The 24,706-nt window shown below is 37.6% G+C and overlaps 3 protein-coding genes across 3 annotated transcripts; 2 read left to right on the top strand and 1 right to left on the bottom strand.

Moving 5' to 3' along the window:
* Positions 1-4,126: 4,126 nt before the first annotated feature.
* On the top strand, positions 4,127-6,375 carry LOC126598681 (uncharacterized). Its single transcript, XM_050265039.1, has one exon. It carries the CDS (start codon positions 4,274-4,276, stop codon positions 6,251-6,253), a length of 1,980 nt encoding a protein of 659 aa, XP_050120996.1. The 5' UTR covers positions 4,127-4,273; the 3' UTR covers positions 6,254-6,375.
* Positions 6,376-14,243: 7,868 nt separating this feature from the next.
* LOC126598336 (peptidyl-tRNA hydrolase, mitochondrial-like) lies at positions 14,244-16,574 on the top strand. The gene is made up of 8 exons (XM_050264692.1): positions 14,244-14,640; positions 14,798-14,882; positions 15,270-15,337; positions 15,421-15,471; positions 15,598-15,671; positions 15,794-15,852; positions 15,968-16,044; positions 16,128-16,574. Exons 1-8 carry the CDS (start codon positions 14,374-14,376, stop codon positions 16,239-16,241), a joined length of 795 nt encoding a protein of 264 aa, XP_050120649.1. The 5' UTR covers positions 14,244-14,373; the 3' UTR covers positions 16,242-16,574.
* A 4,032-nt stretch (positions 16,575-20,606) lies between these two features.
* Positions 20,607-22,436, bottom strand: LOC126599885 (protein ASPARTIC PROTEASE IN GUARD CELL 1-like). Its single transcript, XM_050266346.1, has one exon. The coding sequence runs from the start codon at positions 22,368-22,370 to the stop codon at positions 20,907-20,909; it is 1,464 nt and encodes a 487-aa protein (XP_050122303.1). The 5' UTR covers positions 22,371-22,436; the 3' UTR covers positions 20,607-20,906.
* Positions 22,437-24,706: the final 2,270 nt, after the last annotated feature.

Below are 24,706 nucleotides of genomic sequence, written 5' to 3'. Positions count from 1 at the left end.
TTATTATCCAATAAGGAGATGGTGAGAGGCTTACCGTGCATCAGTCGCCCTAATCAAGTTTGCGAAGGATGTTTACTTGGGAAACAATTCAGGAAAAGCTTTCCAAAGGAGTCAACCATAAGAGCCCAGAAGCCACTCGAGCTCATTCATACCGATGTGTGCGGTCCAATAAAACCAAGCTCTTTGGGTAAAAATAATTATTTCCTTCTCTTCATTGATGATTTTTCAAGGAAAACCTGGGTGTATTTCTTAAAGCAGAAATCAGAGGTATTTGGAGCATTCAAGAAGTTCAAAGCTGCTGTAGAGAAAGAAAGTGGCTGCAAGATCAAAGCCATGAGATCTGATCGAGGAGGAGAATTCACTTCAAATGAATTTCAAGAATTCTGTGGAGCCAATGGAATTCGTCGACCTTTGACAATTCCAAGATCCCCTCAACAAAATGGTGTGGTGGAAAGAAAAAATCGAACCATCCTCGACATGGCTCGAAGCATGCTCAAAAGCAAGAGATTGCCTAAGGAGTTATGGGCAGAAGCTGTAGCATGTGCTGTCTACCTATCAAATCAGTCTTCAACAAGAAGTGTGTGAGGAAAGACTCCGCAAGAAGCATGGAGTGGAAGAAAACCAGGTATCTCTCATCTAAGAGTTTTTGGAAGCATAGCCCATGTACATGTATTAGACGAGAGGACGACGAAACTCGACGACAAAAGTGAGAAGTTCATCTTCATCGGCTATGACTCAAATTCAAAAGGTTATAAACTGTATAATCCAAACAATGGGAAGACGGGGATCAGTCGAGACGTGATGTTCGATAAAGAAGGAGAATGGGATTTTGGCTCTCATGCAGGTGATCTTCACTTATTTTCTCAGTTTGAAGAAGAGAATGAACAAGGGATGATGGAGCAAGCAAGAGAGGTTCAACAAGAATCCACTACTCCACCTGCTTCACCAACATCAACCAATCATGGTAATTCACCAGCATCAGCATCGTCAAGTGGGAGTCTAAATGAAAGAGAAGTACCACGCACAAGAAGTCTACGAGATCTCTATGAGGTAGCTGAAAGACTCGATAATCCTACATTTTTCTGTCTCTTTGCTGATTGTGAACCAGTTGACTTCCAAGAAGCAGTGCAAGATAGTAAGTGGAGGAAAGCAATGGATGAAGAAATTGAAGCAATCCATAAGAACGATACATGGGAACTCGCTATTCTTCCGAAAGGACTCAAAGCCATCGGAGTCAAGTGGGTGTATAAGATAAAGAAGAATGCCACCGGAGAGGTTGAAAGATACAAGGTGAGACTAGTGGCGAAGGGCTATAGTTAAAGAGCCGGAATCGACTATGATGAGGTATTTGCACCTGTTGCTCGGTTGGAAACTATACGATTACTAATTTCTTTGGCAGCTTAAAATAAATGGAAGATTCAACAAATGGATGTGAAGTCCGCTTTCCTAAATGGAGTTCTTGAAGAAGAAGTCTACATTCAGCAACCATCAGGCTATGAAATCAAAGGGCATGAAGACAAAGTTATGAAGCTGAAGAAAGCCCTCTATGGGTTAAAACAAGCGCCAAGAGCATGGAATAGTCACATCGACAAGTACTTCCAAGAAAACAACTTCATCAAGTGCCCTCATGAACATGCTCTCTACGTCAAAGTCAAGGATGAAGATATTCTGATTATGTGCTTATATGTGGATGATCTAATCTTCACCGTAAGTAATCCAAGCATGTATGAAGAGTTCAAGAGAGTGATGACCAAAGAATTCGAGATGACCGACATCGGGCTAATGGCATACTACCTAGGCATGGAAGTACAGCAGAACGAAGAAGGCATTTTCATCTCCCATGAAAGCTACACAAAGGAGATACTGAAAAAGTTTAAAATGGACGACTACAAGCCCATAAGCACGCCAGTTGAGTGCTGAGTCAAACTAACCAAGCATGACAAAGGAGAAAACGTAGATCCAATATTTTTCAAAAGTTTAGTTGGAAGCTTGCGCTACTTGACTTGCACAAGACCAGACATTCTCTATGCCGTCAAATTAGTCAGTCGCTATATGGAGAATCCTACAACTACACATTTGAAGACAGCCAAAAGAATTCTTCGATACCTTAAAGTACTGTTAACTTTGGCTTGTTCTATTCAAGTTCTAGTAACTACAAATTTGTTGGATATAGCGACAGTGATTGGGCAGGAAATTCCGACGACAGAAAAAGCACTACTGGATTTGTGTTCTTCATGGGAGACACTGCATTCACACAGATGTCGAAGAAGCAACCGATTGTCACTCTCTCTACCTGCGAAGCTGAATACGTAGCTGCTACCTCATGTGTCTATCATGCAATCTGGCTGAGAAACTTGCTGAAAGAATTAAGCATGCCACAAGAAGAGCCAATAGAGATCTATGTCGACAACAAGTCTGCAATAGCTCTAGCAAAGAATCCAGTATTCCATGACAGGAGCAAACACATAGATACCCATTATCATTACATAAGAGAGTGTATTGCAAGAAAGGATGTGCAAGTGGAATACGTGAAGTCTCAAGACCAAGTCGCCGACATATTCACCAAGCCACTCAAACAAGAAGACTTTGTCAGATTAAGAAACTCAATCGACGTCACAAGACAAGATTAAGGGGGGATGTTGAATTCTAATCTAGTCTTGGGCCGAGTCCAGCCCATGTTGAAAAGGCAATACAAGATTCATACAAATGCTAGATAATTCTAGCAAGAAGCATGTCGGTGAATACACAGGAAATGCTAGAGAATTCTAGCACCAAAGTCAGTGCATCATGCATGCATATTAATATGCTAGACAATTCTAGCATTTGAGCTTATTAAGTCGGCAAGGATGTTTGATGCATTGTTATAGAAAACTCTAGAATAATTAAAACTTGTGGCTAGGAGGAACTTAGTCCAATTGCACCGACTTGGTGAGTCGGTTATTGCTTGCCTATAAATTTAGGTGTGTGTGTGTGTTGCTATGCAACAAGAAGAAGTGAGAGCAAGTAAGAGAGCAAGAAGTGTGAGAGTGTTTGCGTGTTTCCTCTTGTACTAAGTTTGTGAGTGAATAAAAATCTTGTGTAATACATTGAGTGTTCTTTCTTTCTTTTGTCTATCAATTCCGCTGCACGACATTCTTCTTTGTGAGATAAACGTCTCCAAAGTAGTGAAGTCTTTTTAAGCCCCAACACTAATTTGGAGATGGTTTGTTGAAAGGTTAAGGGCATGGGGATTTTACCAAATCTGAATATGGTATGTGATTTCTTTTCAGATTGATTTGTTCATTTGCCCATTTCGTACGTTTGGCCTTTTATTTATTGACTCAATTCTCAGGTTGCACATTCAGCAGAAGTAGCAAGCCAAGGAAGAGCACTGGATAGACCACCACGTTATTCAAACTGGCCCGTTCCCTAATCGAGGAGGGGAGCGAGAAAGTCATTTACTGGACATAATAAATATCTCACTCAAATTTCATGTTAACCAAAAATAAAGTAATAAAATAATTGAATAAAAGTGGGATTTCATATAGGAGACCGATGGAAGAAAATGCTGATTAATTTAGTTTAAAATGGAAAACTGGTTGGGACGGATATAGAAGGTACGGAGGGGTATCTGTAGCTGCACTGTCCCAAACCACATTAAGGACTGAAGTGAGTTGCTAAAACATACAATAAGAACGGATTGCTGTCAGTGTGTAGTGTGGGTATTCCTTGTAGTGCTACAACTTTTCAGTTTCAATTCGATTTGAATTTAGTTTTCTATCAACTGGTTATGGATAATACTTAGGTACTTATTGAGAGATTTTTCAATATGCTTGGAGCACGAAACAATATGTCACATGTTATTATATAATTGGAAGAACACTTGAAAACAAAAAGTTATCTCCGATAGTATTAATGACTTGTAGTGTACTGCCCATGTTCCAAAGCACAGTGAAAAATTTCTCATACTCACTTGTAGATATGGTCCAATTAATGATATTTTAATACAATTTTATTGTTTTAAAATAGTCCTTATATTATTTTTTATTTTTTAACTTATAAAAAAACACGTATCATCTTTTAATTTGGTCAAAAAAAAAAAAAGGGTATATATAATTTTCCTTAGTACCTATATAATATTATCCAATAGTGATTATTTTGGGAAAGGGAAAAAAATCCGTGCCCCACAAGTAAACAATCGCCTATAAAAAAGTAATATATCCAGCAGAAGACTGCAAACGAAACCCTAATTTCATTTGGGCCTTTCACATCTCTTCACAACAAGCTCACTCCAATGGCTCCTCCTTTGGCTCCTCCACGTGCTATTCCTATTGTTGGTCCTCCACAGATCAACACCTTCGCCCCAGTAGCACAACCCAATCCCGCTCCCAGCGGGTCCCGAACGCCCATGGGCTTCACCGAGAACGGTTCGGGCACCTTCCTCTCCTCCGGCAACGCCTGCCTCGATCTCTTCTTCCAAATCGTACCATCCACCCCCGCCTCCTATATCAACCAACAACTTCCTCTGGCCTGGGCCCACGACGCCCTAACCACCCTCAAGCTCATATGCAACCTCCGTGGAGTCCGCGGCACCGGAAAGTCCGATAAGGAAGGGTTCTACACGGCGGCATTTTGGCTCCACAAGAACCACCCCAAAACCCTAGCCTGCAACCTCGCTTCCTTTGCCGAATTCGGGTATTTTAAAGACATGCCGGAGATTCTATACCGCCTTCTAGAAGGCCATGACGTCAGGAAGAAGCAAAGGGAGGAGTGGTCCATTGCAAAAGGAAGATTTCTCGGCCGTAGGAGACCGACAATCCGGCGACTGTTACGGAAAAGAACCCGACGTACTAGTACTAAAATCTCTGGAGCAATCAACGGCAGGAGACAGAGTGAGCCTAAAGCGGTTAAGATGATGAAGGCATTGGAGAGGGTAAAATTGGAAAAAGAAAAGGTGAGTGCTGCGAGGAAAGAGAAGAAGATCGCCATGGCGAAGAAGGCTGTTGCGAGGTACCAGCGTGACCCGGATTACCGGTTCTTGCACCATCAGGTTTCGGATCTCTTTGCGGAGTGCTTGAAGTCGGATCTCGAAAATTTCAAGTCCAATGAGTACAAGAAGATCACCCTGGCGGCGAAGTGGTGCCCTTCCCTCGACTCCTCCTTCGATCGCTCCACTCTTCTCTGTGAAGCGATTGCAAGGAAGGTGTTTCCGCGAGAATCCTACCTGGAATATGAAGGTGTAGAGGAGGCGCATTACGCGTACAGAGTGAGAGACCGGCTGAGGAAGGAGGTGCTGGTGCCGTTGAGGAAGGTGTTGCAGTTGCCCGAGGTGTATATGGGTGCTAATCAATGGGGAGCTATTCCGTACAATCGTGTGGCCTCCGTGGCCATGAAACTTTACAAAGAAAAGTTCATGAAGCACGATGAAGAGAGGTTTAAGAAGTATTTGGAGGACGTGAAGGCTGGAAAGTCTAAGATTGCGGCGGGTGCTCTGCTTCCTCATGAGATCATAGCCTCGCTGAAAGATGGTGATGGCGGGGAAGTGGGTGAGCTGCATTGGAAAAGAATGGTGGAGGACATGTTGAAACAAGGCAAGATGAAAAATTGTTTGGCTGTGTGTGATGTCTCGGGAAGCATGTGCGGGACTCCGATGGAGGTGTGTGTTGCTTTAGGACTGTTGTTGTCCGAACTGAGTGGAGAGCCGTGGAAGGGAAAGGTCATCACTTTCAGTCATGACCCTCAGCTACATTTGATACAAGGCGATGATCTAAGTTCGAAGTGCGAGTTTATAAGGAGGATGGAATGGGGTACGAACACTGATTTCCAGAAAGTGTTTGATTTACTTTTGGAAGTGGCCGTGAATGGGAATTTGAAACCAGAGCATATGATCAAGAGGATCTTTGTGTTTAGCGACATGGAGTTCGATGAGGCTTCAGCTTCGAGTTGCAGGTATCCTGGGGGATGGGGTTGGGATACTGGTAGTGGTAGGGAGGAGAGCGGGAAGTGGGAGACTGATTATGAGGTAATACAAAGGAAGTTTGAGGAGAAAGGGTACGGGGATGTGGTGCCCCAGATTGTGTTTTGGAATCTGAGACACTCGCGTTCTACGCCAGTGTCTGGATCACAAAAAGGAGTGGCTCTCTTGAGTGGTTTCTCCAAGAATTTGATGAAATTGTTCTTGGATGAAGACGGTGAAATTGACATCAGCCCGGAACGTATTATGGAAGAGGCCATCTCCGGGGAATTGTACCAGAAGCTGGTTGTCGTAGATTGAATTTGATGATCATCATCATGATGTCCGAAATCCTTCCTTCAATTGTTTTGATCATTATTTCCTCTTTCCTGTTAAAAAAAATTGTGAATGAACAAGAAATAAATTGCCATATTTTTGTTTGGCCTGGAAATTAAATGTCTTGTTTTCATTACGTAGAATAAAATGAGTCTTGTTCATGTCTGTGTTTACAAAATTTGGTTTCCCTGTCATCTGCGTGCTGTGTTAACCACGTTTATATTTTAAGTGGTTCGTGTTTGGGGCAGGTTCCATTTTTCATGAATGTCAAATACTCAGGAGAAAACAATTATAAAAAGGTTATGAGACCTTCAATGGAGAGCACATATTAGCAAAAAAAAGAAAATGGGAGGCGGATTAAAAGTGAAATCTTTGTTCATGTTGTGTAAATGATAGATTTAATACAACTGAGAAATTAAAAATTGCCTTAGATCCAAGGAAGAAAATATCGGTAATATCGGAAATATCGGTAGTCCGAAAACACGGAAATATCGATGGAAATATCGGGATAATATCGATATCGATAAAAATTACATGGAAACCACGGAAATTGTAAGAAAAACTTGGAAATTTTTATTGAAACTTTGCAGGATGTTTATTTAGTCAATTATCTATTAGTTTATCACAAAAAATTGGAAGGAAATGCATTGCATGATGGATTTAACTGATTTAAGTTGATTATATAGCGAGCTGGCAAACATTGTAAGTGTAGAAAATATGTAGTAATTAATGAAATAAGTTTAAACACACCATAATCATTTATATATAATGAATTAGTACAATATTTTACACTTTATACATTGTATGGTAAGATACATGAGTGACTTAGTATCACATAGAGTGAACGTGGTGAGTAGTTCAAAAGTAGAAACTTGAAAAGAAATTAATCAAATTTTAGTATGATGTAATTATTTGGACTTGATTTAAAATAGAAATTTATCATATATAATATATGTAACTGAAAAAAAAATAATCAAATTTTAATATGATGTAATTATTTGGACTTGATTTAAAATAGAAATTTATCATATAGAATATATGTAACTGAAAAAAAAATAATCAAATTTTAATATGATGTAATTATTTGGACTTGATTTAAAATAGAAATTTATCATATAGAATATATGTAACTGAAAAAAAATTAATCAAATTTTAATATGATGTAATTATTTGGACTTGATTTCTCTTTATACATATATTCTTCTTCCTATTTTCTAGTATTTCAGTTTAGTAAGTGATTTTAAATTTCGGAGACGAAATTCTTTTAAGAGGGGTAGATTGTTACACCCACCCCAATTTAAATTGTATTTTCACTAAGTTTGAGTTTATCTTGCTTTTAAAATTATTTTTAGATCTTAATAGGTGTGCCCAGGGGGCCCACCTTGCTTTTGTGTCCCCGTCTCTCTTTTCTCTCAGATCTCTCTTTTCCCTCACTCTCTCATCTCTACCGTGCTCTCTCTCTGCACTCTCTGCACTCTCTCCTTCTCCCCGTGAACCAACCCACACGCCACACCCTCACTTCCACACCACTTCAACGGCGACACCTCCTCATCGCTCTCTGCACTCTCTACACTCTCTCCTTCTCCCCGTGAACAACCCTCATTCTCCCTCTTCGCCCTCTCTGCACTCTCTGCACTCTCTGCATCTCTGCACTCTCTCCTTCTCCCCGTGAACAACCCACACCCTCACTTCCACACCACATCAACGGTGACACCACCTCATCGCCATCTCCGTCTCTACGTCTCTGTCTCTGCCTCGGTCTCTCCGTCTCCGTCTCTGCCTCGGTCTCTCCGTCTCCGTCTGTCCCTCGGTCTCTCCGTCTCCATCTCTGCCTCGGTCTCTCCGTCTCCGTCTCTCCCTCGGTCTCTCCGTCTTCATCTCTCCCTCGATCTGGATCCTTCTTCTTCGATCTGGTTTCTGGATCCTTCTTCTTCGATCTGGTTTCTGGATCCATCTTCTTCGATCTGGTTTCTGGATCCCTTTCTCACCTCCCGGCGGCGGCGACGACGACGAATATCGCGATAATATCGCTAATATCGCGATATTAGCGATATTATCGCGATATTTTAAAGATATTTTATTTTTACTAAAAAAAATATCTCCGGGTCAAAAAAACGATATTATCGGCGATATTTCGCCGATAATATCGATATTTAATTCCTTGCTTAGATCTATCAGAGTCCATGTTTACTACTTTCACTGAGATTTGAGGACTAAAGAGTGCTTTTAAATTGGTATATTCATCGTCCTAGTTACCACTTAGTGAGGAGTTGGATTTGTTATCTGCCTTAGTATGTCCCAAAACGAAGAGAAAAGTACTGTTATTCAATCAGAAATTTACAGTCGTTTTCCCTCAATCTTTTCTTTAATTATTTGTGTTTTGAATGGTTCGAAGAGTCGTCTGATATTATTCACAATGTGCTTTTAGAAGATAAAAGTACTCGGGGCCAGGTATTATAAGCTCCTTCCTCCCCTTGTTTCTCAATTAATTTAGGAATAAAAGCCTTCCCCGTATACCCAAAAAAATTTCAACAAAAGAAAAAGATTAATGTTTGTCGGTGAACAATGAAGGGATTCATGGCTTTTTTTATGTTGGAAGGGGAAATCGGAGTGCTCTTGAAATTTGAATGTGATGACATTATCTTGGTGTGTATAATTGTCGTATATTAACTGTAATGATCTTTTTTCTGATAAGAGATGAACTGATGAACATCACCCTTGGAATGCCTGTTCCAGTTTTGAACTTCCACACTAACAATAGAAAATTATGCCATTTTGCACTGTTGTTTCTGTAAAGGGTAAATTGATCCAAAGAGTGCTATAGATATGCAGCAGCCCTACCCAGGAATATATGGGGTAAGAATAATCTAAAGTAATGCTCAGATGCCATTACAAATTAACACATAAGATAAGACCATAATATATTGAATACAGAGTTTATAAAAGTTCATCAAAATTAATATACAATACACCCACAACTACAAAATTAATTTAATGTGTCGGAGAGTGGTGGAGGTCTTATACAATTATTGTCGGATAAAATATTTCCGACAACATTTAAATAGTGCCGGATAACAAGGCACTGTTATCGCTTATATTAGACATAAACAAGAACGGTCGGATATAACCGACATTAGCTCATTATTATCGGAACAAAAATAGTGAAGCGGGAAAGTTCCCGCCCTTAACTCCACCACATATGTTTCCCGTCGGTACATGAAATGCATCAATTAATACATGTACATTAATCTTCTTAGCTAAAAGGAAGAGGAATACAAATTTTTACACAAGTCCAGTATATAATCTTAAGGTCCGTGACATACGTGGAGAGAACAACTCGAAGGCAAGGAGACTGACTGGCATGCAAAATATTTGGCTAATTGGCTTAACTCACATTGAATCATTTCTAGTATCTTCACGAATCAAAAACAGTAAGAAGTTAGATGTTTGTGTTGCAACTCAAGTTAGTTCACTGTTTCCATTCCAAATTTAGATATGTCTTATGCATAAATCTAAAGTCTTGGCAAATACAAAGCATAAAATAAATATAAAAAAACATTAAAAGGGAGGCAAAAGTCTTACGTACGAAGAGCTTCGCCACAGATTAAACATAAAATCTAGTCATTTAGCTAGTCTATTGATCAGTCTTGCCTGAAGTTACTGTGCACCCCCTTCTCTTTCTGGTTTCATTCCCTTATAATATTCACTAAGTTTGGCTTCCATGAAGCTAAAGATTTAACATCCCATGACAATTCAACAACATCCGTATTCTCCGTATCCATATCATACCAAAAACATTGTTTCCCTTCACTGTTATAAAATCTGATCTTATTAAACCAAATGCATGAAAGAATAATTTTATCCTCCAAATGCGAATCGTCCTTTAAAAATTTCAGGGGAATGATGATCTTGTTTTCACTCCAAATTTGCTGCTTGTAGTCTTCTAACACCAAGACACTAAGGACGTTGTCCTTTACCTCGGCAACTGCTAGATGATCATGTCAAGAGAATAAATTTCTAGGTAGGAATCAAGTTCATCCAGTATAATTTCGGCGGCAACGTGAATCGCTTCGTCAGACTGATGTACAAACCTCAATTCCAGCATCAGCCCCTCATCACCCTGTTCCGGTAAATTTTGTTTAGAGTTTTTCAGAAGTCTCCATTGTTCATCCTTCCCAACAGTTAGAACTTCAAAACCAACACCAGTGCCAAAGTAATTCTGTTTTTCGATAATGTAAGTACATACATCTTTACACTCACCAGATGATGAATTCAAGTCAAATGACAAATCGTAGGTATCCTTATGTGCATCAGGCAAGCAAAGTACTTGGCGGGTTGCTGGATTTCTGATACGCGCAACTTGAGGATGACCAACTCTGGTCTCTAGACACAAGCCATAACAAATGGCTTCAAAAGTGAAATTTTCATCGGAAAGAGCTGCTGCTAGACAGGTAGTTTCCTCCTGATTTGGTATTGAGGTGGTTTTATAAAAAATGGGTATAAAAAAAAGCTGAGCTCATAAAGGTATTTGGTAAACACTTAAAAACAACTTATTTTCACAATTTTGGGTGAAAAAACACTAAAAACGTGAAACAGCAAAAATGAGCTTATTCTCACAGCATAGTAGAAGTAATTTTTTTTCAAAGCACAGTAATACCAAACCCGCAGCATAGGATAACTGCCCCGAACTGTTTGTTGTGCAATAAACTCGTTATCTTGATCAATCAACAAAAACAAACGCTTGCACACGCACTTGAATCTTAGTAAAGACTCCACCGGCAACCAGCTCAAAATCTCATTGATTATATCAAAGGGAACGTATGGAAGCTCTAACGATGATGACTGTTCATTCCTACAAAAACCTAAAAATCGACCAAACAATGCTTTTACAGGATCCAAACACGAAATTGCCCCCATGATGGCAGTCTAATACAATAAAAATTTCCAACTGATGCTTCCAGAAAACGATACCCCAAAACCACCAAATTCAATTTGATTTTGAAAACCCTAGTATGATGTAGACAAGGGTGATTGAAATTGGGTTTCAAAGACCTTCTAAACCCTAGTTTTATTTTGAAACCCCTAATTCAGAATGAAATAACAAAACTCCCAAAACACCGAATTTTAAATTGAAAAATCGTGAACAAAACCAATGTTGAAGCAAAACCCTAGCATCTGAGTTCAATCATACAAACTTCTAAACAAAATAAAATAATTAGGCTCCAACTAACCGATATTTAAGATGGCTCACAGAATAAAACTTCTCAGCAAAACAACTAATGGGAAATTTGGAAAAGTAACCAAAATTTGGATTCCATATATAATTATAGCCACCGTTTTGAGTATAACCAAAAAATGATGTAAAAGTACTAATATATCCTTAAAATTAAATTTTCCTAAGCACATTACAGAGGTATGTAGGTATACAAAACTACGTGATTCGAACACCAAACCCAAGAGCAAATCAAGCAAATATAAAGTAGGGTGAAGTGCCGATTTAGTCCCTGAACTATCACCTCAATGAAAATTAAGTCCCTGAATTATTTTTTCAGTAAAATAAGTCCCTAAATTCATTAGAAATTGCTAATTTCATCCCTACTATTATATTCAAAGCTATTTTATCCAATTTTTCGTCAATTTAAGTCACTTGACACACTTTAGAGTATAAAACCATCATTTTCTCGTCTATAAGTGCTTAACATTTCATATAGGTTACGAATTTAATGTCTAATTTACCCTCAAAAGTTAACTTATACTATTTATGAAAAACTACCAATTTCTCCTCAAAAGTTAACTCCATACACTATTTCTTTATGAAAAACTATCAATCTACCCTCCAATGTGTATTACATACAAGTAACGTGACTTAAATTGACGGAAAATTGAATATAGTAGCTTCGAATATAACATTAGGGATCTAATTGGCAAATTTTTATAATTCAGTGACTAATTTTTTTGAAAAAATAATTTAATGACCTAATTTTCACTAAGATGATAATTTAGGGACTAAATTGGCAGTTTACCCTCGAACCCATTACAGAAACTACATCTGGGTATCTTTGTTTTGTGAATCCGAAAGCTTATTCTTTTGTCCGGGGTGGACTTTGAGGGATTTTTGGCCGTTGCAACCATGCTTGTAAGCTAATAAGTGGTAGCAGGGTCTCGGGTTTGTGTATGAAGGCTTCCTCGTCCACATGTTTTGATGGAGATCCTGGGAAACAAACATTTTATTATTATTCGGGTAAGAAATTGCAGAAAGATTACAATTTTATTAAGAGCAAGAGGGTAAAATTAATATATTAATAGCCCAATAATAATAAAATTTGGGAAAGCAGATCCAAATTTCAGTGAAGAAATGGAGAAGTGTATTTTCTGATTATTCATGCATTAGTGTTCGATATTATTGGCAAGTATGTCAGGAATAGAAATTCAAATAGTACATGAATTATGCAGCACTGGTGATGCAAGAATTGTGGAAAGGAAAGCTTGACGATGCATGCTGCAGCACTGCTAGTAAGGGTATATTAGCACTTTTATATCAAATTTTGGTTATAATTATCATAAACTTACAATGTTGATTATAATTCTATATGAGGTCAAAATTGTGGTTATTTTTCCAAATATCCCCCAACTAATCCATATTTAAAGATGACTCACAAAATAAAACTAAAAGAGCAATGCTAGGGTGACCATCTATTTTAATTATATTTTGTAAACTATATGACGTCTTGTTGATGATTAAATTATTACTTAAATATCGATTAGCGTGCTTAATTCTTATTGGTAACACATCACATGGTATGTAAATTTGGTCTAAAAAATTGGTCTACCTAACATTACTCAAACTAAAACCGTGGAAATATTATTAAATGACTTATGTACCTTATATAAAATGACTCTTTAAACCCCTTAAAATTTTAAAACAGAAAAACTCCAAACATTAAGAAAACTTATATGTCACTTAGTACTACAGTCTAGGGGTATTCCTCAAGTGAGAGGTCTTAAATTTTATCATTGTCAAAGGTGAAGTTAAACCATATTTTTCTGACAAGCCCATTGTGAGGTTTACCGCACTCTCCCACTCCTTTAGTAAAAAAAAACTTATATAGGGAAACTTATCTTATCATGGGGCAATCTAGCAGCAGCATCAGTATTAGATAGTAACAATTGTTAAAGATCAACCAAATTAGTTGAGTGAATAACTTTTAATAGCTAAAAGCTTTACAAAAAGTAATATTTTCACAATAATTCTTTAGACATAAAAATCGATTGAAGGTGGATCAAGCTAGACTAATTCTGGTTTACTTGTGCTTCAACTTACTTAAGCATCAAAATTTCCATAATCATGTTACACTTCCCTATGTTATAACAGCAAAATGAAAAAAGCTTAGAATAATCATACAATTCCATCCATCCCTTGAAAACTCAAACATCTTCGACAGTGAAGATTAGATACGTCATGAATCAAGATCAGTAAATAGAAACCCCGAAATTGATAGAAAAATAAACCCTCAAATGGATAAAATACTAGATGTGCTGAAAATTGAATAGAAAAATACTACAAAGTCCTAAAAAATTTAATTGATAAAGATTGTAGGTGTGAGAGTAGTATTGGAATATAAGTTTTGAAAAGTATGTAGAGTATATTAAGATAAATTTAATATAATAAGTAGATATGTGGTGTAGTCAATAAAATACGAGGTGTGTATATAAATTTTTATTTTTTGTGAGAGAATGAGACTATCTTAAAGTGGAACTTTCCATAACTTCATATTTTTTGTACAATATTTTATAATATTGACACAAAAATTAAAAAACGTGAGGTACAAAGAGTTACACTTTTGACAGAGCCGGTTACCATTTCTTTTTTTTTTCTTTTTTTTTAATCCAATGTATCCATTGTACTATTTTTATGGTGTTTTTAATAAAAATAAAAATAATTAAAAAAAAGATAAAAAAAAGGTACTTCTAAAATCTAAAGCCGCGGCTGAGAGGCTCCCCCGCATCATCTTCTTCCTCGCAATTTAGCCGTAGGGTTTATACCTCTGTTTCTCAAAACCCTCAGCTAATTATAGGTTTATATAACAAATTAAACAGAACAAAATATGAACGTTGCTGCTTCCCTATCATCCATCGCCACCGTCCGCTTCCCCAATTGCCACCGCTGCTTCCGCTTCTCAAAACCCCTACTTCGATCTCCGTCGCTTCAGATAATGTCCCGAATCTCGTCATCACCATCTCCCTCCGCCGTATCCGCGGCGCCAGTGAGCTCGGACACGGCGCCTGTCGAAGCCAAGAAGCCGCCCAAGCAGCCGTGGCTCATCGTCGGACTCGGAAACCCCGGGAAGAAGTACAACAGCACCCGCCACAATGTCCGTACGGCCCTCTTTGGAATTGACACACAAAGTTCAATACTATGATCCTCATACTTGTGTTAAATCTTGATTATTTGATTACCCAATTGCTAATTTTCTCGTAAATTTTGAAATTCAAAAGCTTGCAATTTATGGTGGTGGTGCTGTTTTGCAGGTGGGTTTTGAGATGGTAGATGCCATAGCTGAAGCTGAAGGGATACCTTTGAGCAGTGTTTCTTTCAAAGCCCTTGTTGGAAAAGGTTTGTTTGCTCTAAATTTGGTTATCTATTTCAAATTTACAAGATTGTATTTGGAAAAGTTTTGTTGTGTTGATTCAATTTTCTCTACTTGTGTGATTATCTGCATCTGGTGAAATATCGTTTGATTGATTGTACATGTAGTTACTTAACCAAACCCGCAAGGGGCCGCAACTAAATTCGCTAAATTGTTTGATCGTATTCACTTTTGCATAATTTTTCTGAATGTATCTTTTCTTAAGTCTCTACCATTTACGATCTCATTTTGTTTATGAATTTGTGGCTGCTTTACAGCGCTTATGGATGAATAGTTCTCTACTTTGTTTCCAAGATCCCCAATTGTTAGGGAAAGTTATAATCTTCATAGAGCTTTGTTTTCATATTTTCCAGGCCTTATTGGCGATGTTCCGGTTATATTTGCCAAGCCACAAACTTACATGAATAAAAGCGGTGAGTCTGTAAGTAAGCTATCTCAGGATTTGTCTTGAGACTTGTATATGTTTCGGTGATAATTGGTTGATAATTGGACCCTTTGTTGAAGGTTGGATCGATTGTTTCGTATTACAAGATTCCATTGAAGCAAGTACTTGTGGTGCAGTTTCTCTCCTTTACTTAATCACTACCATTCTATCTCTCTTTTTTTACCTCATTTTCCTTCTCCGAGTCAGAGTGTTCTGTTTCTTTGCCGTGCCTTTAAGTTTTTGGTTCCCGTTTTCAGATATTTGATGATCTAGATCTTCCCTTTGGAAAGCTGCGGATGTTGCCAAAAGGTGGACATGGAGGACACAATGGGTAAATATACAGTGCCATCGTAGTAGGCTGCCTGTTAGATTTAACTCAGTATGTAAAGGAAAATATATTTAAAATGGCATAATGACTCTTGACTGGTTCCTGTCATCTGCTTTCTCTTGCAGGATGAGGAGTATCATTGATCACTTTAAAGGGAGTCGAGATTTTCCTCGCTTAAGAATCGGTACTTTCCCTAGACCACCAAAAGTGTTTCCCTAATACTTCTTTCTATATTACGCATTAGGGAAAACGAACTAAATGTGTAAAAAAATTTCATTCAATTGGTGAAATTTCTGTAGGCATTGGACGTCCTCCTGGGAAAATGGATCCTGTCAACTTTGTTCTTCGTCCATTTACTAAACAAGAACAACACGAGGTTTGTAAAGTTTCTAATGCAATCTCTAGAGAGGCTTATGTATAGATTAATCCGTGATTCTAACTACTATAAATGCTTTTCAGTTGAATTTTACGTTTCAAGATGGTGTAGAAGCGGTGCGTATTCTTTTGCTCGAGGGGTTCAACAAAAGCGCAACATTCGTTAATACTGCCAAACCCTTGGAACAATGCGGTTAAATTGCTTCATTTGTTATCTTGAGAATCATATTACTCCAAGGTTTCTCATTCCGGCGGAACAATCATTACTTGCATTGTTATCTGGTGGTGATGCCGACTCACAAACGCTACCTGAAGAATTATACAGAGCCCCCATAGGATTATGCAGTCCAGAGTGGTTCCGATATCCTCTCGCTGAAAGTGCAGCTGCGGCTATACATTTGATTAGAACATCATACTTGAGAATTAGCAACTTATATTTTTCCCATTTTTTGTTTTACATATTTGGATCTATGCAATTTATTTAGTCTGAATTTTTCTCATCAAATACAATTAAGCTTTTCAAATTCAAAACATTCCAACATTCTGGGTTTTCATCTCAACCAAAGGCATGACATGTGAAGGTGGGGAAAATCTTGCATGAAACAGGTTTATCGTCATGTGACGTTTGTGATAATTAGACTGAAACATCACATTGATGGTGAACCAATTCTTCTCTATGGGAAGAGGCCCAAGTAAGTTCATTAGTTTTTGGAACACTCACCCACCTTTTGTAAGTCTTCGTGGTTTGATCTATGCTTTCAATAGGGTAAAGATAGGTACTTATTTTTAATTCTGACATCTTTGGTAGTCGAATCGAATGAATTGAAAAAAAATCAATGGACAAAAATTAATAAAAGTGTGTAAGAAGTAACAAAGTTGATTATAACACTATGCTTCTCTTTAGCAATTAAATTTTGAATTATAATCTCATAATCTATATATAAAGCCGGAAGGCTGTTTTGATGTCACCGGCTTTGACAAAAATAATTGGACCAAATAATCCCTCAACCAAAAAAATTCAAAAGCAGCCCTATACAATATATCAAATAATGCAAGAGTAATTTGGTAATTCGGTCATCATAAAATATAATATTATAGCAATACATCAAATAATGCAAGGGTAATTTGGTTATCATAAAATATAATATTATAATATAAATAATAAGTAGGGAGGGAGAAAAGAATAAAAAAAATAGAATGATGAGTGAAAGTTGATGGTGCCCATGTGAAGGGGAAAGAAAAATAAAATAAAAAATAAAGAAAATCATAAATGTTATGTTCAAAACATCTTAAGATGAGCGTAGCGTCGGTGATAAAATATTACAATTTTTTTTTAATTAATATCTTACAATATGCCAATAATAATGTGATTCAATCAGATAATAATGTTCATGAAATATTATTTTCTCTATTTTTAAATATGTTCGAAACAACTTAAGAGACATGTAATGCCGGTTATAAAAAAATATTTTCCATGCAGATAATAATGTGATTCGCTGGTTATAAAAAAGATATTTCCCATGCGAATAATAATGTGATTAAATTAGTTGTCAAATGATTGTTTTTTTTTTTTAACAAATGATAGTTGATTTAAGATTATTCATTTACTTCAAATATTTGACTTTTCTTTTGTCAATTTACGCATATAAATACATTTAAAACGTATAAATCACGCATAACACGCCATGATTCAAAACGCACTTGCATGAAAGCTAGTTGTGATTAAATCAGAATATTACTCAAATAAAACTTCTAGGGGTTTTTCTCTGCAGAGGTCTGGGGACCCTCCAATAACTGTAGATGACTATGATCATAAGGCAGGTGGGTCTTAAGCCCGAATATCTTCAAATATCTGGGCACTTTAACTAGTTCCTTAATCTTCCATTTCACTAATTAATCATCAAAATAATATTAAGAAATAGTTATTTTCTTGCAAAAAGTATATAATTTTCCATCTTCTGACTTCTGAAAAGAAAAATCAATTCATTGGTAATCAGTTGTGATTACCATAATCTAAAGATGATTGACCCAAAAAAGATAATAAAAATAATCTAATTAAGTTGAAATTTTGTTCTCCGCATAGTGGATTTTTGTTTTTCAACTAGATGCATTTCCATTCGTCTGAACAAAAGCCACAGGCCCCAACCAGAAAGAGCAGCTGCCGACAATCACGGGAACGACTTACGTAAAATGAAGTACAATACTTGGCTATTTAAAGAATATGTAGGAGTTTCTACTTAAAATTAATCGGTGTCTAATTATAAAATTTCGTGTTTATAATTAGAACTGTTTATATTATCAATCATCTTATAAAGATCGTCTTTGCAAAAAATCAATTAAAATTAATGTCGTTTAGTCATAAAACTGTATAAAAACAAATGAACGGAATTCTTAAAAGCATTACAAGCCATCTATGTATTTGTTATAATTGATTGACTAAACGACCTTAGTTTTAATTCAGTTTTTATAGAGATGATCATAAGTACAAAGCTTTATGATTCAAATACTATAGTTTTGAGTAAGGATTCATACTCATTTTTTAGTAGCCAAATAATATTCTAAAACGAATACACAGTTCTAATGACATTCTTGCTCCATAACATAATATCGTACAAATTTTTCTCCGCCGATATCACGACCCCAAGTCTCCAAGATGTGCTAAACAAGCACGAAGCATCACAGATCAGGTTTTTGTTTACAAACTATACATTATAACACGTGAATTAGTAGCACAATAGTAATCATCATCACGGTCAAACAGTGACGTTGTCTTCCACTAGAGCTTATTACCGACGTTGTCGTCCACTTCCGAAAGTGGACCCTACGATCCATGTGATCCGTAACCCCACCAGAGTCACAGACGTAAACGCTCCAAAAATCACATGCAGAAACAAACAGTCAGAGATGGGAACACGGCACCATTAAAATATGAAATTTAAATAAACAAACAAATACAATTCCACGTGGCAGACATGCAGGGCTGTTGCAACGTATTCCAGACTTTGGTACTATTGTACGGCATTGGACTAGAGTTATGTCGGGATTTGGATCCTCTTAGAGACAACTGGTCAGATCCTTTGACCGGTGTTTATGGACCGTTGAATTTTTATCCAACGGTTACAAATAAGAAGACTGTCTAAAAGTTATAATAATTGTAACCGTTGAATAAAAATTCAACGATCCACAAGCACCAATTAGAAGGATCCTGACCAATTGACTCGAAGAGGATCCAAATCCATGTCTGTGAACACATTGAAGACCCACAGTGTGCAACTTGGATAAAAATATCCGATTTCAACTTATTTTGATATTTCTTTCGATTTATTGAAACCGATATTATGATATCCGAAAAATTTCAAAAAAATTTGGACAAAAATTGGAAGGTATTTAATATTCCGAGTCCGATATAAGTTTGCGAAACTTGCATAACTTAATTATATACTCATTAGCTTTGGATTTGTAATATAATGTACTCAAATATGTAACTATTTTTTCAATTACACTTCCATTAATATATTACATAAAAAAAATGAGAATTTGAGGGCAATTAAATTCCATAACTTTGAAATTCCGAATTAATCCGATTCCAAAAGTACTAAATTTCGTATGCCATTGCAATTCCGATTCAAAATTAAAATTGATATGCATTTTTGAAACTTTTTAGTTTGAAGTTGAAAGCATGTGTTTCAGATCCGAATCCGGCAGAAAATCAGGCCGACCCGGGCCACGCCAGCGATTCAATTATATTTCTGGGCTAAAATCCCTAAAAAAGAGGCACACTACTCAAAATTTATTTAGTAGATGGATGTGTAATGCATATTTTGAGACAAATTAGTATCCTACTTTTATTGTATAGTACTAAAACACAATTTTAATTTAACGTCTTTTACTTGTTAATAAACAAACTAGTTATACTATATGTCAACTAATTTGTCGCTCATATTATGATGCGTAAACTAATTACACGTAAATATCAACGAACTACGAAGGTTACAAATATTTGATATGGAAGTAGATGCAACTCTCCTACATCTGAAATAGTTATATACGTAAACTAATTACACGCAAATATCAGCGAACTAGTAAGGATACATATATTTGATATCGAAGTAGATGCAACTCTCCTACATCTGAAATAGTTATACCGCATTCGTATTTCAGTACGCCACAATACCATACCAAATATACAGTTACTTTCTCTATAATTAATAAAATTTATGGGTCTGTTACTTGTTAGTATTACAGTCACGTGACTTACTCTTGTTAATAAATAAACTAGTTATACCATATGTCAACTAATTTGTCGCTCAGATTATGATACGTAAACTAATTACACGTAAATATCAACGAACTAGTAAGGATACAAATATTTGATATCGAAGTAGATGCAACTCTCCTACATCTGAAATAGTTATACCGCGTTCGTATTTCAGTACCCCACAATACCATACCAAATATACAGTTACTTTCTCTATAATTAATAAAATTTATGGGTCTGTTACTTGTTAGTATTACAGTCACGTGACTTACTCTTGTTAATAAATAAACTAGTTATACCATATGTCAACTAATTTGTCGCTCAGATTATGATACGTAAACTAATTACACGTAAATATCAACGAACTAGTAAGGATACAAATATTTGATATCGAAGTAGATGCAACTCTCCTACATCTGAAATAGTTATACCGCGTTCGTATTTCAGTACTCCACAATACCATACCAAATATACGGTTACTTTCTTTATGATTAATAAAATTTATGAGGGGATAAAATAGCTGGTTGTCGTACATTAATTTCATGTCACGATCCGATCCTATTACCTAAAAAACCCGAGTCCGACCCTACTGTTTTAAACTTTTCTCAACACTTATTTGGCGAGAATCCCACGCGCTTGTTAGCAAAATCGTAGCTGACGCGTGTCCCCTGCTGCTGCACGTTCCCGATGATAGACAGCGGCGACGACGTCGGCGCGAAGGCGAAGCAAAACGTCCCCGCCGAGTCCACTGGAATCAAGTAGTTCTTCGCGGGAAGGCTCAACGACTTCCCGCCGGAAAACTGAAACGACACCGTTGGGACCTGCACCTTGGTCCGCGACGACAGGTTGTAACACGTGTCGAACAGCGCGAAGCTGCTCGCAGTCGGCAGGTCCCGAGTAAGCCTCTTGAATGCGTCACGGAGGGCGTTGTACGCCTGAGTCTGCAGCCGAGTTATGGCTGTCCCCGAGTCGACGATGATCCCTCCGTTTCCGGAATTGTCCACCGCGAAGAGCGACGGCGGGACTGAGACCGGTTGGCCGCCGACGCTGAATCCTGTGAGCCCCACGTAGTAAAATGTGCCGACTTTTCCGCTCTTGACTAGCGGCGCCGTGACGGAATCAGCTGGTGGGGCGGAGTTGAACTCGAGAGTCGACGACGCGGACGAGTCGCGGTTAACCAAGCAGTATGAAAACGTCGTCGCTTTAAACTGGGAGGTCAGTGACAAGGGCCCGCCACCCAGGCCCAACAACCCGGCGGCCCCGACAAATAATCCCTCATTATCGTGTCCGCATCCCAACGCGATTTTGTTAATCGAACCCGAGCTCCCAAACGACAGCGTTTCAGTGACGTAATCGCCGACGGTGTAGGATCCGTCGCCGTACGACACCTGATAGAGGCACTTATTGGCGCGGCAGGCGGACACCTGGAGGGCCTGGCATTGCGGCGCATCGCACGTGAGCTGGCTGTAGGTGGAAGATCCGGCCGGGTTGAAAACCGGGTCAGATTGCTGGTAGCAATCGGAGCAGGGGCCGCACTGGAGCCAGTTGACGTCGCTGCCGGTGTCGAGCACCATGTAGAACGACTTCGCCGGAGTCCCGACGCCGATCCGGGAGAAGTACTCGCCGCTGCCCTGGCTGACGCCGGAGACGACGGGGGTGGAGAGGTCCTGGGGTTGGATCTCGGCGTGCATGGGCTCGAGATCCCCTCTTTTTATCCCCTGGAGCGCCAGCTGGAGCTTGGTGTGGAGCGAGTTCACTCGGGCCGAGTCGCGGCCGAGTCTGGTGAGGGTGAGGGATTTGTAGTCCTTGTGCTGGGAATTGAAGAGGGCGTCGCGGGGGTGGAGCTGGAGGGAGAAGGCGGAGGAGTTGAGGGGTTGGGATTCCTGGGATTGGTATTCCAGCGGTTGGAGGGACTCCGGATCGAAGGAGAGGACAGCGTGGGCTTGGCGGAGGGAGGAGGGGACGTCGAGGAAGGTGGCGGTTTCGGATTCGGGTAGGGTGCGGGAGAGTGAAGTGAGCGTGAAGAATGCTGAGAAAATGGCCAGGTAGAAAAACGTCTTCTGAGCCATTTTTGCAGAAAGCAGAGGGCTGAGCTGCTCAGAGATGAGTGGGAAGTGAAAGTGGGAGGGAGATGGACTTTATTTAGCAACATATCTAGAGAGAGAAAGAGAGAAAGAGAGAAAGAGAGAGGGTTGGTGACGTAAAGATTGAAGAGCATTGGGAAGTGGTTTGGGACTGGGGCCCAACTTAATTTGGATTTTGAAAAGCTGGCGGCCATCTCTAATTTTACCAACTTTCTGTGTGAAAAATTGAAAATGGATTTATATTCACACTGTTTAATCACTTAGCTTTGTTCGATTATTGATTGTCGTTACTTTGAGAATATTGATAGATTTTTTATATAAAAATCAAAATAATATACTGTAGATAAATTAATAAAATATTTTTATCGATTTTATTGTTGGGGATCAGGTTTAATGATTATTTTACAAAACTTTTAAAAACATTAGGCACTAGTCGGGTAGTAGGCCCGTAGAGCCTACGCAACTAGACGGAACCTAAGCAGACTAAGCAGATTTAAGTAAATTTATTATATATTGTATAAATAAGTGCGTACTTATGCTTAAAAATAAATAATTGCATTGTGATGCCTAAATTGTAAAATATAATGACATATATATTATAACGTATTAGAATATAATGAAAATATGGGGAACAAGCATACAGTGTGTGTTCATAAGTCTTCTACAATTTTTTATGAAAATAAAATGCAAAATGAAAGTTATCTATTTTCTATCTAAGTGATGGTTGCAACCTAGGCAAGTTTGGGTTGGCTAGGCAACGCTTAAGCATGTCTATAATCGAAAGGCAGTTATAAATACGTGTTTCTTTGTTTTTTAAACTTAATTTATATTGCAGAAATGGAAAATGAACAAAATTCTTTTGAAATTTATGCTTGTGTGCTTTTTGATGGCAGAAATGTCGGGAGTGGTTTGTTTATTTGTGTTGCGTTTTTGCATTTCTTTTTCTCCTTCATTTCGGGCGCAAAGGTAAAAGTTAGGTGATTGATTTCAACCGATGATGAGATTAAAGGTGATATTAATAATTGAAGTCAAGATCTATGGCTCTCTTTCGACATCCGTACAGCTGAAGAAACACTTATGCGTTACCACCAGAAACAATATTTCTCGTCTTACATATTTTTTCACGTAATATTTTAATTGCATGTATAAATTGTTAGAATCGACCGCACTACATGATTAGGTTTATGGTGGTCATACATCAAAGTTTAGGGTGGTGAGCAACAATGCTCTGTCTTTTTACTGAACATTATCGGTTAGTTATCGATGATTACAAAATTCAAGATTGCACACATTTTAAGAAAAAAATATTATTACGGTTTAGTAGTATTTATCTATATCAATAAGTGAGATTTCTAAAATTCGATTCGACTCACATAGATAACGATGATGTATTATTTTTTATGTTCAGTTCGATACTTAACTAGTAACTGACACATATTATTCGCCTAATTCAGCCTCCCAATAGGATATCCTCCTCCTCCTCATACCTCATAGGGTAGTATTTTGTTGTAATAATTCTTACAACAATATTATGCATGTACATATATAAACACGCATATACCTATACGCATGTACTAAGACATTATTTAGTAATTTTTCGAATATAATAATTCTTAGATTAAATTTAACTTGTTGAATAATAGAATTCGAAGAGGATAAAGTGATTGATAGCAAAGATTAATCTGTTTAATTAAGCAATAAGCATTTTTTTGTGCTTTACCAACCTACCGCATTAGTCCAAGTTTCTCGAATGCCTACAGTCTCATATGAAAAATGAATCAACGGTGCAGAAAGAGTATTGGTAATTTCTGCATCGCAGTACTGGGAGTGTATTTCTGCTCATCGTCTTTAATTGATGGTAATGTTGACTACTTGTTATTATTGGATGAGTATAAATTTTGATATTTATGAGTATAAATTTTGATATATGTAACTATCATCTACACAGATCTCAAAATTTAAATTCTTTGAAAGCAATAAATAAGATGGTCAACATCACTATCACTTTAAAGTAGTGAACAAAAATATTCTTGTAGTAATGGTATCCAATTGTTGCAGCTATTTCGAAAGAGCGGATGGACATTGGCACCAAAATTAATAACTCAAGATTCTCATTTGTGAATCATATCAAAGGATATGTCAATTTTTGAATATGAAAACATTACAGTAAATGGGAGGTAGTTATCATTCCATATCATATATGGATATATATTTTCAAGTGAATGAAGCATGCATGACCAACGATTACCAAATCAAGTTTGCACCATTGATTTGGATGATCGGAGTAGGAAGCTTAGAAGATTTTAGATTTTCATAGCCGG

The sequence above is a fragment of the Malus sylvestris genome, chromosome 14 (genome assembly GCF_916048215.2).
Source record: "Malus sylvestris chromosome 14, drMalSylv7.2, whole genome shotgun sequence".
Taxonomy (NCBI): Eukaryota; Viridiplantae; Streptophyta; class Magnoliopsida; order Rosales; family Rosaceae; genus Malus; species Malus sylvestris.
Note: the sequence above shows the minus strand (reverse complement) of the source record. Positions and strands in the feature narration are given on the sequence as shown.

What these genes read in the sequence shown, in the direction of transcription:
- LOC126598681 (XM_050265039.1), top strand. Translation starts at nt 4,274, where the DNA reads ATGGCTCCTCCTTTGGCTCCTCCACGTGCTATTCCTATTGTTGGTCCT.
- LOC126598336 (XM_050264692.1), top strand. Translation starts at nt 14,374, where the DNA reads ATGAACGTTGCTGCTTCCCTATCATCCATCGCCACCGTCCGCTTCCCC. An exon ending in CAAAGCCCTTGTTGGAAAAG is followed by an intron (nt 14,883 to 15,269) that starts GTTTGTTTGCTC and finishes CATATTTTCCAG; the next exon opens with GCCTTATTGGCGATGTTCCG. An exon ending in CATTGAAGCAAGTACTTGTG is followed by an intron (nt 15,472 to 15,597) that starts GTGCAGTTTCTC and finishes TCCCGTTTTCAG; the next exon opens with ATATTTGATGATCTAGATCT.
- LOC126599885 (XM_050266346.1), bottom strand. Translation starts at nt 22,370, where the DNA reads ATGGCTCAGAAGACGTTTTTCTACCTGGCCATTTTCTCAGCATTCTTC.